Source organism: Rhinolophus ferrumequinum, chromosome 3 (assembly GCF_004115265.2).
Source record: "Rhinolophus ferrumequinum isolate MPI-CBG mRhiFer1 chromosome 3, mRhiFer1_v1.p, whole genome shotgun sequence".
Classification (NCBI taxonomy): Eukaryota; Metazoa; Chordata; class Mammalia; order Chiroptera; family Rhinolophidae; genus Rhinolophus; species Rhinolophus ferrumequinum.
In genome coordinates, this window is record NC_046286.1 from 95,116,068 (window position 1) to 95,130,353 (window position 14,286).

General features: G+C 36.6%; 1 protein-coding gene across 4 annotated transcripts in view; it reads right to left on the reverse strand.

Annotated features, from left to right (window-relative positions):
• Window positions 1-14,286, reverse strand: part of SYNE1 (spectrin repeat containing nuclear envelope protein 1) — a 417,051-nt gene that overhangs the window by 178,930 nt on the left and 223,835 nt on the right. For all 4 annotated transcript variants that reach the window (XM_033094253.1, XM_033094240.1, XM_033094230.1 and 1 more), the window contains 9 exons: window positions 13,510-13,653; window positions 12,501-12,665; window positions 8,888-9,205; window positions 7,363-7,518; window positions 7,038-7,208; window positions 6,139-6,465; window positions 4,737-4,889; window positions 4,252-4,419; window positions 1,919-2,095 (listed from right to left, as the gene is read on the reverse strand). In XM_033094253.1, coding sequence (XP_032950144.1) covers window positions 1,919-2,095; window positions 4,252-4,419; window positions 4,737-4,889; window positions 6,139-6,465; window positions 7,038-7,208; window positions 7,363-7,518; window positions 8,888-9,205; window positions 12,501-12,665; window positions 13,510-13,653 — 1,779 coding nt within the window. The remainder of the gene's footprint in view (window positions 1-1,918; window positions 2,096-4,251; window positions 4,420-4,736; window positions 4,890-6,138; window positions 6,466-7,037; window positions 7,209-7,362; window positions 7,519-8,887; window positions 9,206-12,500; window positions 12,666-13,509; window positions 13,654-14,286) is intronic.

The following is a 14,286-nucleotide window of genomic DNA, read 5'->3' on the forward strand; positions in this document are numbered from 1 at the left end:
ATCACTGGGATCAAAGAAACACGTCCACATGTCCACTTAAATGGATCTTTCCCCCAGGGCTCCCGAACACCATACACATGTCTACAGAGTTTGCATATGTTCCAAAACATTGCAAAGCACAACTGCCATCCCCAGTTTATAACTTCTCAACCCACACATTACAATGTAATATCCTGGTAAAAGAAAGAGATGTGGGCAGGGTTAGTGTCACTGGAGAAGAATGTTAGAATACATACAATCATTGAAGTAAATCAAATACAAATCAGAGTTTTTGCAGTTTCCCCATTACGGTATAAATATTGTACTTTTTGTTTAAGCTGGAAACTAAAAAAGTAAAAATAAAATGCCATCTCATGAAAAGATAACCAATATTTCTCTAACTGAAATGCTTCTGCTTTAGGAATAGATTCAAATTGTAAGCAAATTATAAAATAGCAGAGGGGAGAATTCAATGCCCTCATTTCATCTTAGAGGCCATGTTCCAGGACAATAATAATTCAAACATTTTCCAATATGTCTATCCAAAAGATTGGTTAGACCAAGATTGGTTACAATCTTTAATCAGCCAACCAATTTCCATTATACCAATAAAGATGGGTTGAGAAACTACTATGTATTTTTTTGAAACATACCTATGATGTTTCCTGAGCAAACTATTCCATTAAAAAAAAAAAAGATAAAAAGAAAGATATGAAATCAGATTGGCTTTTCTTTCATTATTGAGATAGGAAAAGTAATAATTGAATTCTGCTTTTCTGTGTCATCTATTAAATTAATCATTGCCATCTGATATTGGGACTAGCCCTTATCTATTATTATTACAAGCAAAAACAAAGAAAGTATTTTGTTCTCTTTGTCATTTTTGCAAATTTTTATTATGAGGTCTGACTCTATTCTTAGAGTTTGAGCTGCTCCTAAAATTTTATTTTTAAATATTTGTCTTTTAAACATTTACCAATGTTTCTTAAAAAGTGTATATTGTATCCTTAATGCAGAGAAAATACCCACTACAAATTCAGTATTTCATAAGCCTCTATTGAATGAGTGAACAAATGACCTCACCAGAAAGCTCCACGCCACTTTTTTTCCCTTGATTCTCTCCCTTTCCTTCTTTGTCATCATCTACAATTTGTTAGATTACTTTGTTCCTCTTTTTCACTAACATTTTGAAGGTAAATTTCCAAGTCTAGGGAGTCAACTAATGTCACCCAGCAATTTTTTATTTATTTATTATCATGATGAACACAGACCAGGCTCTCCACTTCTCACCGGCCAGCCCAGTAACAAAAATCATGAACTTTTTGCAGTGCCATTTAAAAGTTCTAGAATAGTAAGAAGCAATTCACTAATTGTAATTAATTTTTGTTAAAAGGATGATTCTTACCCATTTTAGACTTATTTTTATAACATTAAGGATTCCATTTTAATAGAAATAAACCCATTAAAGTATAACTCAAAATTGGTACTTATTCCTTTTCTCAATTTCCATATGGAGACATAAAAATATTAAATTAGAGTAGAACCCAGTCTGCATAGAGTTAAAAAGAAAATAATTGTTGTGAACATCACAGAATAAACTTATTTTGGTGTTACAGAATAAATGGCAAATTAGAAAGAAGCATTAATGGTGTGCAAATAAAAACAAACAAAATTTTAAAAAGATTTTATAATCAATCATGGAATAAAGTGATTGTGTAAAACCGAATGTCTGAAAATTCACCACTTTGTCACATAAATCAAATGTATAACATCTTAGTTCTGTGTTCACACAGAGACTGAAATCTATGTTATTTCCTGCCTGGACAGACACTAAAACTATCCCAAAGACTGAAGCGTCAAAACTATTTTAAATCCCTCTAGATTGCACAGCTGTTCTCCTTAACTCACCATTATTCTAGAATGTCCCAATGTCACTCACCCTCTGAGCTGTACTGCAGATGGCTGAGTAACTATCCTTCGTGCCCTGCAGATGCGTGTAAACATTTTGTTTAAGTTTTGCTTGGAGGTGTTCTACGCATTGGCTGATCAAATTGTCGCCTTTAATTTTAAGGTTGTTCAAACGGTCTTCAAAACCAGCAATTTCTTCCATCATTGCCTACAAAAATGAAACACACGCAGAGTTCTCATAATTCCATTTTTAGTCTTTAAATACCCTGTTTACCAAACAGAAAGATTAACATGAAAACTTTAACTGTTTAATGATGTTTTTGAAAAAGAGTTTTGCAGTTTGTCTTGGTTATCATATAGCAAATGAGAAAACAAAAATGTATGTATTCAGGGATACTCCAACAGGAAGACTCATGAGTTTAATAAATTAAGTTACGCAGGGATGATGAAGTAACCTTTAAGACTAGAGTGACTTCATGGCTGATCTCAGTTAGAGAGATATCTGCTCAATGACATCATTATCAGAGAAAGGATGTTCATATATTTTTCAGCTCCGTAAATTATAATTCTGGTATAATTTAGATCTAAAATAATCTAATTACTGGTTAATCTAATTTACTAATATCAAATCTATCTAATAATACAATGTCTGATTTATGTGATAATCTAACATCTGATTATTAATTTATGTAATATCTAATTTACATTTAATAATATTTATATTAACAAAAATAACATTTGCCATCTATTAAGTAACTGCGGTAGTCCAGGAGCTATATATAGACGGTGTCAAAAACATGTATACATTTTAAGAAAGGATAAATCTGTATTAGTTGTAATACTCAATGTATACCGACAATAAAAGATAAATAAAAATCATGTCTGACTTCTGCAATTACAAGAGGTGCTCAAAGTGGTTACCATCAGCGTCCAGACACTTCTGATGACAGCGAACGACTGCTTGAGCATAGATAACCTCTCTTAAAATCTGTATACATTTTTTGGCACCCCCGGTATAAATCCTGAAAAATGTGTATTATTATCATTGTTTTACAGGTGAGGAAACTGAAGCACAGACAGGGTATATAATACGATCAAGGTCATACAACTAGTAAATGGCAGAGCCCTCGGGCTTTGGACCTCACTCTGCCTGACTGCATCCATACCACTATGCCCACATGTGTTCTCTAGCAAGGATTATCATTGGGTACTTAGACAGGAGGAACTAATTGTTTCAAATCTGATTTTAATTTCCTTACTGCTGTGTGATACTAATGATAAGTGACACATTCATACAAAGATTTCCAGGGTTAACACATTAGTATATCTAAGGAAACCTGGTGGTCCCTCAGCAGCTCTGGGTCCAACACTTTTTCCAATGGTGCTGGGTTACAGGTTATTATATGCACATTATGGAAAAGAACCACTTTGTCTTCAAATTGGAATAAAATCACTACATCATGAGGCTATTGAGGGTATTTCCTCAGGTGTCTAATAGACTATATCATGTAGTTACTTTGCTATTCATATTTGCTAAATAAAATTCTCCTACAGATGGGAATCCTGAAGCCCAGAGAGGTTCCCTGGCTTTCCTGACACACTATTAGATATTGAGCTCATCATGACTAAAATTCAGTTTTCTAAAAAGTCACCACAACTGCTCCATAAAATCATGACCATATATGACATCTGTTATCTGGCATATATAATTACTAATAAGACATATTAATAAAGATAAGAACACCTCACATCAGTACTGCCATCTGTAGTTTACAAACTATTGACAGACGTTTCCTGTGATGACCACAACAGCTACAGCATGTGGTGGGGTTGGTATCATTCCCACCCTTCACAGAAGAGAAACAGGAGGAGGCTCGGAAAGGTTAAGTTTCCCCAGCTAGGAAGGAGAGACTCTGGCTGCAGTCCAGACTTTCTGATCACTATTCCTGTATCCTGTCCTGGGCTGCACTTTTTCTATATTAAAGACAATCTCTTTCTTTGCTAAATTACTCCATAAAGATTAAATTCTGCAATAAAAGAAAAACCTGTTAGCTGGGAAAAAATGCTACAGTGTGTTCAGAGTTGAATGCCAGGATTCAGCTATGGTTGATTCACTTAACTATTGAATTCAATTGTTGTCAGACATCATCAGGACTCAGAGCTGAACACTTGCGTAGTCATTATAATCCAGAGCTGCACATGCATGCACACACACACACACACACACTCATATGTGCTCACAAACACGCACAACACACTCACATGTGCACCTAAACACGCACACACATGCACGCGTGCACACTCACAGGCATGGCCTGTGTTAAAGCTGTCTGTATTCTTCTCCTCTTTAGAGACCAAGTGTACCTTGTGATGTGCCAGTTGCTGGGTGATTGTCTCTAGGCTGCTTGCCTCCATGAGGTCAGGCGTCACGAGCCTGCCTGACATCTGCAGAAGCCACTTTTCTACTTCTTGGAGCTCACTGTTGTAATCTTCATGGTCCTTGACTTTCGCCTCCAGACTACACACGTGTTCCTGTGAAGCCAGGTGCCCGTTAGAGGTGATTTCAAGCCAAAAATTTACTCAAAACTGGTTTATCTTTTTTAGAAACCCAGGGCAACTCCTAGGGTAGGTAGAGTTACATATATCAGAAAATTACTAGTAGCAGAGAAAAACGAACAAACAAAAGAAACAGAAAAAAGAGTCATCATGCCATTTAAAATGCCTACCTGACAAGAAGGAAAATTACTGACCTAGTCCAGCCCTTGAATTTTTCTGACAGAGAAAAAGGAGTCAGAATCCCCTTTGGGGCAAATAAATACATTTTTGTCAAATTTCTGCTATGTCCTTACCTTTCCCGCAGTGCAGAGGTCCTGATAGTCACTCTGAAGCTTATCTATTTTGTCCTTTAAAGTAGCGTCCTGTACCAGGTCCAGAAGAGCCTCACCTTTCTCTCGCACCGATTTTACTGATGGCTCATGGGACAGCACCATTTGTTGAAGTGACTTGAATTACAAAGAAAAACAGAGAGCCAGCTCATCTGTGGGACCAACCTGAATATGTACATGTGCCTGTGGCACATGTGAGGTAATCATCTTCAAATAAAGATTTGACATACATTTTATAAATCAACAAATGTAAAACATTAACGAGAGAATGATGTTTTATGGCAAATATGGTTCTGAAATACAGAGTAACATACCCAACATTCCTTCATATGTGGAGAGGAAAGTATGGAAAAGAATTATATTTGGCTAAATTTAACATAGTTTGGCTTCCACCTTATTTCTTTCCGCAGAGAAAAAAATAGCACAAGATAAAGGGAGCGGGGCACTATCTTTTTATGCTGAGTTCATGAAGTTAGCGGCAGCATGACGTGCACGTGAAGTTAGGGAAATACATTCCAGCTGCCACAGGACTGTGAGCCAGCTGTACAGGCTCACAGCCCTATTTAAATATATCAAGAAGTGAGTGGAAAAAACAAACAAAAAAGAAGCAGTTGTAATCTTACATGGTACTTGCAAAGACATGCTCTCAGACTTGGTAGAAAAGACATAGATGGGAATAGACATATTGGCTGGAGAAGGAAAAAGCTTCCAACAGCTTCCAACAGGGAAAGCTCTGAGGTAAGCCATCACATCAATTCTTGGAGACTATCACTTAATCACTCAGGTCAAATTTAGAACACAAATTATTCTACATAGAATCTTCGATAACTGTTTCAAATATGTGAGCAGGTAATATCTAGATATCATGTATAGCTAGCTATATTCACAACACCATTTATTCTTTGAAAAATTAATTTCTAAGCTGTTTAGCTACAGTTGGCTAATTAGAACCTCTTTTCTTACAATTAGGGTATCTCATTTTCAATTTACCATAGGTCAGCTTATAGGCCTTGGGTACCCAAAGATGAAGGGAAGACTACACGAAATAGAGAACCATCTATCGGTGTGAGATTCTGGTGCCAGGAAGATTTACCTGGAGGATTCATGTGCCTAGATTGCACTGTGAGAACAGATCTCCATTTTTGGATACTATTTGAATATCAGGAAAATATGATTCCTGGATGGACGTATAAAGTCAATGTAGTGTATGTAGCCAAATAAATCCACATCACTCATGCCCAGTAGAAGAGACACATTACAGACGTTTTTTCAGCACCCACCAAAGGTGACACACACCAAGCATCACCTCCCTCCCATTTAGTCCCCATGGGATTAATACATTTGCCAGTGAGTAACAACAAACTACCTTGTATTTAGATAACTGAGCTTTTTTCTCATATAATTCCATTTTGGCTTCTTCCGGAACGTGTAGGATTTCTTGGTATTCTGCTATCCACTGAGTTAGTGCTTTATATTTGTCTGAGAATTCCTTTGCCAAATGAAGGCCTTTTTCCAGAGTCATGTGCTCTCTCCGAACAGTGCTGGTCAGTCCCTTCAACTGCTCCATGTGATCATGGATCTCTTTCCTTAAAGCCTCTGCGTCGCCGTCTTCCAAGTATGTAAGAGCCCTCTCTGCTTTCTCCCGGGCTGATTTAAGCAAACTGTGGCCTCTCTCCATGTCTTTTAGTAAACCCTGAGAATGAGAGTAAGTAGGAAGAAAATCCTAAGTTAATCTGATTTCTTTCCTTTTAAAGAAAAGGCTTTCAAGCCCCATTTTCGAGTCCACCTATTTCCTACGCTTTTGAAGTTTATAAAGAGATTTACCCTGCCAGGAACCAGGGATGCTATTTTTTTTCTCCTTCACTTCAATGATCAATATATCATTCCCAAATCAGAGACTTAGGACAGAACTTGACGTTTCTCTCAGCCTCAGCTACGTTCCTAAAGATCTGAGTTAAAACTCTATTAATGCGCAGTGCCATGGATTTGAGATAAAACTTTTTGTCTTACTTTTTCAGTGTTAAACTGGAATTTAGTTAAGAATTTTGTGAGCAGTCAATGTCTAAGTCATTCAGATGGTATCACATCACCAATAAATGAAAGCCCGCTTTGGGCCTTAAAGAGATTAAAGCTTAGTATTTGAAGGGAAATGATGAGCCAAGGACCACCAGTCATACCAGGCTGGGATGAGCCCACGCGCTCCCAATATGTAGCAGGAAAATGGAAAGAAAGGAGGGGAGACAAGCCTGATGTTTACACGCCTACCTCCAACGTCGTCATTTTTTTCCCCATCCTCACTTTATCGACTTTGTCAATTTTGGCAGCCACATTCTTGAAGTTTTTATGAGTAGAGCTGTACCAATCAGAATAGGAACTTAGGGATAATTCGGATTCCTCCAGACTCTGAATCTCTTCCTCCAGGGATTTTATTTGTTCCTTTGAAAGAAGACACAATATTGAACAGTGAATTGAAGACCTATGCCATCGCCTTTCTGGATAACTATGGATCTTCACTGGAAGTGAATGAAAGGAAGAGTATTTTGGCTTGGGAAGTTCGTGGGGCTGTAACAAGCACGGATGGCCCTCTCACCAGCACTTGGAGAAGGAGGGCCTGGTATCTGGAAGTCAGCTGTGTGGCCTGGCAGCCCATCCGGCTGCTCACGCGACGCTCATCCAGGATCTCCTGAGCTCTTGCGCCCACTTCCTCAACTTCATCTCTGTATGTGGTGATTTCTTCGTGCCACTTCTGAAGTGATGTAAATATTGCAGGGAAAGGTTTAATCTTAGCCATTCTTGAGTAAGACAAATATATATATATATGTATGTGTATATATATATATATATGTATATATATATATATATATATACACACATACATATATATATATATATATATATACATACATATATATCTACTGTATTTCCCCGAAAATAAGACCTAGCCAGATCATTAGCTCTAATGCGTCTTTTGGAGCAAAAATTAATATAAGACCTGGTCTTATTTCAATATAAGACTGGGTCTTTAATAAATATAATATAATATAATATAGTATAGTATAGTACAGTATAATATAATATAACATAATATAATATAATATAATATAATATAATACAGGGTCTTATGTTAATTTTTGCTCCAAAAGATGCATTAGAGCTGATGGTCCGGCTAGGTCTTATTTTCGGGGAAACACGGTATACACACAAATGGACACACAAATGGACACACACACACACACACACACATCTTCTTAATAGGAAATGATTTCACTGTAAGTTTAGAACATATTTATTCTGACATATAACTTTGAAAAAATATATTTAACCTTCATAAGAAATTATATTACAACAATGTGATTAAAAACTATACATTTCTGATTTGGGCACTTTCCTATATATATTACACTTCCGTTCAAAAATATATATAAAATTGTATATAGATATAACTGTCTTAACAGCAAGTAATTCCAGTATGTTTAGAATATATTTATTCTGAGATATAATTTTTTTAAGTGCGTCATATATAAACTTCATGAAAAACTGTATTACAATAACATGATAAAAACTGCACTTTTTATGAACCTGAGTAGTTTTCTGTATTTACACTTCAGTTCAAAACTTTTAAAACAGAATGGCATAAATTTTTATATCTTGTTACACTTAGATAAATTTTAAACTAGATGAATAATGAAAAGAAATTCTAAAGGCTTAAGCATTGTTTTGATCATGTGCACTGAATTTGCATAAAAAATAGAATAAAACTAAATGTCGCATATTATTTCAATGCATGATATTAGAGCAATTTCAAATCAGAAACACAGACTTAAATGATTGAAATACTAGCATTCATGTATCTTTACAAAGCAAGGTAATAAGGTATGGGAAGAAAATATAAAATATTTCATTAAATTATATTTTATTAAAGACTAATTTAAGATTCTATTAATAATTGCTGTTAGAATGTGCCATTGTAATTTATGTTAAATTTTTTTTTGAGCAGAAAATGATTTTGCAAAATATAAACCTTCGAAAGAAAAAGTTCCTAAATATTTTAACGAAACCAACTATGCAAGGCAACTACTACTTTTACCAAGATCAGGTATTTGAACTGGTTGTACCTTCATCTGATGTAACTGTGTCTCCTTGGCTGCCCGGTTAGACTGACGTTCAGTCCTGAGACTCACTTTCTTCTCCAGTGTTTTTAGCCATTCATCTACCTGCTGAAACTTTTGTTCCATCAGTCTCAGTTTGTTGACCACATTGTTGAATTGAGTTCGGGTCTCGGTCAGTCTCTGCTGGTAAGCGTGCCAGTCCTGCCGGAGAGACTCTAAAGCCCGATCCTCCGTCTGGGGGATGCCCGACGGTATCACATCCTCTCTGGTGTGCAGCACTGAATTCAGCAGGGCCTGCCCCTCAGCGCAGTGCACCTGCAGCTCCTGCAGGAGAAGGGTATGGCTGTCATACCTCATTCATATTTCACACCTGTACAGGTTATCATGTCTCACCCAAGCCCACTGTGCCAGCTTGAACTGCACATTAGAAAAGAATGATTTTATTCTGTCTTATGCAAAACAACGGGTACTGATACTGAATAGTGTTTCCCAAGCCAGGACAAAGAGTCACAAATATTTCCTATTAAAACAATCAAGACATATGCATACTCGTACACACAAATAACACACACATAGTAATATTTGTCCCAATCTTAGAAAGTTTCTGAAATTTGACTTTTCAGCTTATAGGCAAAAACCCTGGTGATTATAGGGCTATTTTTTTTTCTTTAAATAACCATATGCCTTTTATGGCTCATAATCTGCTTAAAGAGCCTAAGGCTTCTTGCTTTGACATTGAATGGGATCAGTGCTACACGTGTAGTTGAGAAAGGAACAATGGAGCCTCTTTTTCCTAAGGAGGGACCCTGCCAAAGTTGTGCTTTGAGAAATGTGATGGCCAAGAAAAGTTGGCCAGAGGGTAATAAAGGCATACAAATCTGGGAGGTTGAATTATCATGCCTGCCAACCAGATGTCCGAGGTAAAAATACATTTCCCTCCACCAAAACTTAAGACCCTAAGATTTACCTTACAAATCTAGTATGAAAAGTCTTGAAGAGCATAAACTATAATTCATGGAAAAACTCATAGCCTTAAAGATATTGGCAAAACAATATTAAAAACAGTTTATTTAACATAAGAAATACTTGTATTTCTTATGTTAAATAAATCCAGTTACTTGATCTGATAAACTAAAATCGAAAGGAACCAAGTCAAATCCCACCAAGAGTGTTAAAAGTACCAACATACTTAGTTAAAATACAGTATTATAAAGAAATCTTTCATATCAGTTCAAACAATTTGAAATGGTGGATATCTGACTATTTTTACCTACAAAACTAGTAATCTCATATGATTCAAAATAATGGATATATTTTTTTCCTCAGCTATGAGGTCACTTCAAGGTCACTTGCTGTAACGTGATCATGTTGTAAATAGAAGAGAAGAATAATATACATGGTAAAATATTCATCAAAATGGCTACAAGCACAGAAATTGTATTCCAAAATTATTAACAATGTTTAAGAGTTAATTTTGTGCAATCTCCTTCTTTGATTCAGGGGTTGTCAAACTTTTCCAGTAAAGGGCTAGACAGTAAATATTTTAAGCTTTGTGGGCCATGCTGTCTTTGCTGCAAGTACTTAACTTGGTCATTGTAGCTTGAAGTAGCCACAGATGGTACATAATGGGTGTGGCTGCGTTCCAATAGACTTTATTTAAAATACAGGCATGAGGCTCTGGGCTGTTGTGTACTGACCTCTGCCCTAATTTATTAATCTTCCCAATATGTGCTCCTTTCTATATTTTGTAACTATTATCTCTATTATACAAATCATCACTGTATTATATAAATTATTTTATGTCCTACATTTCAACTTTTCATTCTGAAGGGAATAATGGTCCAGTATTTTAAAAATCTGTGTGTTCCATGACCTAAATTAGGCCTTCTGTTTACACAAATCATTTGTGAATGTGGTCCACACTGCTGGGCGATCCCCACACCATTCAGCGTGTTGTAGGATACCAGGATTCTGAATCGACACACCACGATTCTTTACTACCTTTTCCCTCAATTGTCATCTCCTTTGAACATTTGTGATGACTCAAAATAAGACTGTAAGAATTAATGCATGGCGAAGTGAGAGTTAGGATTGGACCACATGACTATTGACTGAAGTGGAACGTTTTCTTCTGACCGGAACAAGAGAAACATCTGCTAGGACAAGTAATGTGTTGGCCCGGCTCCCACACAGAAGCCTAGAGAGCTCGGCATTTGCTTGCCAAGAGTGTCTGGAGTGAAGGGCTGAGAGGGGTAATTTAGCAAAAACAAAGTCAACTCTATGAAAATAGATTACGACAGCTAAACCTGGTGGACCAGAGTATCCTACTATTTTTAAAAAAGAATGGATGAGATCCTTAAATAAGCTAATGAAGTTATGTCCCTTCTAACTTCTACTCTATATTTATTTCATGAATGGACCATCACTTAAGTAACATTTTTGCCCATCTCATTTAATCCTTTCTTATAAACAACTCTAAGGAGAAAACTGAATAAGAGAGGTTCTCTCTTGCCTGAAGTCACCTAATGTCAGGTCCCACCAAGAATTCGAGTCCAAACTTCCTACACTCAACTTATGCTCCTGCCATTATACAACAGTCTCTGAGACAATAGCCAGAAATTTTATAACCATCTTAGTCCCTGCTTTTTCTACCTTATGAAAGCTGTAGGTGCATCTTGCCTAATCCTAAACCAATTCTAATGAGGGCTGACAGCATATCAGTAAGTTCTAGCATACTGCTGATGGGCCATGGAGTTGTCTCATTGGTCTTTCTCTATTCCCCACTGTGTACACTTGGTCGCCCCTTCTTGGGGCACTTCCTGACCCCTGCCTATTTCACTCAGAAAAACTAAGGGCCTCTCTGATGCTCCCATAAGATCCTTTGTATTACTCTATTATTGTCCTTATCATATTGTTTATAATGATCTACCAATGGGTCTACTATTCTCACTAGATTGCAAATTCCTTGAAGGCAGGAATAATTGCTTTAATCTTCTTTGTACAGTGTCTGCACTGTATTAGGTAGTCAATAAATGCTGAATGAGTAAATAAGTAATTGAGTTAGAACAACTTTTCCCCACGGGGTCTGCCATCTTGTCTCAATCACGGCCTGCTTGTCTGAGCACCAGCACTTTTTCTAGCTCCTTTAATTCCCGCTTCTAGAACTCTGAACCTGGACCTATGTACTCAGCAATGTGGAGGTTTTGGTCGAAGCCAGATGGCCCAAAATGGTGCCACTAGTGTAATTTTACTGAGTGTCACATTCTATTGACTCCTGCTGCTATGTCCCATATCTAAGTGAGTCATTTAAGGAGCAACAGGCAGGGGGCAGTCAACACCATAAATTAGACCATTAGCCATTCCTGTCAGAGGCCACCATAGAAGCGGAACAAATTCCACAAGTCCCAGTCCTGCTGAATCTAAATTACCTACCAAATGATCTCAACTAGCATATACTAAAGAGGTCCCAGAACACTCTAGATCAGACCTTACTAGGGTTTCATTTAATGCATGCCAACTAGTGATAGGATTCAAGGTCAAGTTAACTTCCCTTCGCTTAAAAGAATAACTCCATATTTAGAATGAAAACTCCTTTGTTTTAATATAAAATAAAATTTACCTGAAGATCCCGCAATGTTGTTTCGTGAGTATGGATATCACCTTCAAGAACTGAATATCGTTCAAGCTTTTCTTGTTCTTGCCCCAGCCAAACTTCAAATGCCTTTAGGTCTCTCTGATACTCTTGGTGCAGGCGAACTAGTTTTTCAGACTTTGTTACTGCATCCTATTATGAGCATTTACGATGATTAAAGTGGAAATGCATTACTACATGCAGTTTCAACACACTGTAAGAATTCACTTTTAGGATTTTAGAAAAGCATGATTATTAAATCATCGGAATATGAACAGTTTCCTAGAAGAATGAAGCTTCAAGATACGTGTGAAAATATAAATACATAATATAAGGATTTAAAGGCGTTTTAAAGATCACTTTGTGGAATTAACTTCCCAATCTCTGAATTTCTTAGGAAATGTAACATTGACACACCAAAAAAATGAATTAACTTTACTTGTCAGAAAAATGTACTTGTCACGTATAAAGTTAAATCCTTACACGGTGCCTTAAGTCATGATTTGAACTCATTATAGATTTATTTTTCCATGTACTTTGTCTAATAAAGTAGGATGTGCTTTGAAAAGTTACTTTTATTTTCTTTGTGAGGCCTAACTGAAGAATGATATTAGTGATGATGATTTTCTGCCTTAGAAAACAATCAGTATCGGAAATATTAAGGCATTTACATGTCTTCGTTATGAAGCTGTCCACAATTTTTCTTACATTGGTAAATTTCTATGTATTTTTAATTGAGAAATATTTTCCTTTAGTAATTTTAATGTGCTGAAATTATTGGAAGGTTTTTGTTTGGTTTCGCCAGTGGTATGTTTAAAGTATTAAAATTCATTGTGCTACTTGCTATCTGCTATATCATTTTGTTCTATCTGTTTTCATACATCTGTGAAAATATTTTTTGTGAAAATTTATATCCCCAAATAAATGAGTCTTTAAACAAGCACAGCTCCAAACACTCCCACTTCAGTGAGTCTGCACAGAACACAGTTCACCATACCTTGGCTCTCTCCTGGATTGCTCTGTATCGTTCCTGTAGATCCTGGAATTCTAACTGGGTAACATAGTGTTCCGTCATGCCAGCCCCCTTCATTTCAATGGTCTCCAGCAAGCTGCTGTGACTCAGCACTTCTTCATTTAATAACTAGAGAACATTTTAAAAGATAATAAAGGAGTTAACACATACACTTTCATAGCAATGATACTGATATTAAGATATTTTCACTAACTGTATAGTTGACAAGTGATCTCAGATTATCTATTTGTAGATAGAAACATCCATTCATCTCTCTTTATAGGTGGGTGTGTGTGTGTGTGTATTTGATATCTGGCCCAGAACTTTCTCGGAGATAATCATTTTAATTGACGGATATTTCAAACTCAATTTGCCCAAAAATCTCCACTCCATTCCCATTCTCCCCCAACCCCCACCGAATGCCCTTCCCCTTCAGTCTTTTTTCAAACAGTAAATGCCACCATGTTCCAGGCAAATGATCAGGTTGGAACACTGAAAGTCGCCCTTTCTCCCCACTCTCTGTCATCCCATCCATGATGAAATCCTGTCAGTTCTATCTCCTCACTGTATCCCGGCATTTGTCCTAATGTCTCCGGTAAACTCACTAGCCCATGCTGCTGCTATCATCTTTTTTTTTTTTTTTTTTTTTTTTTTTTTTTTTTTTTAGGCTTCTGTAACGTCCTGCTAGACAGAGTCCCTGCCACTAATTTTGCCCCGTCCCTTTTTCCATAGTCCACATAGCAGCCTGAGTGATAAAAGGTT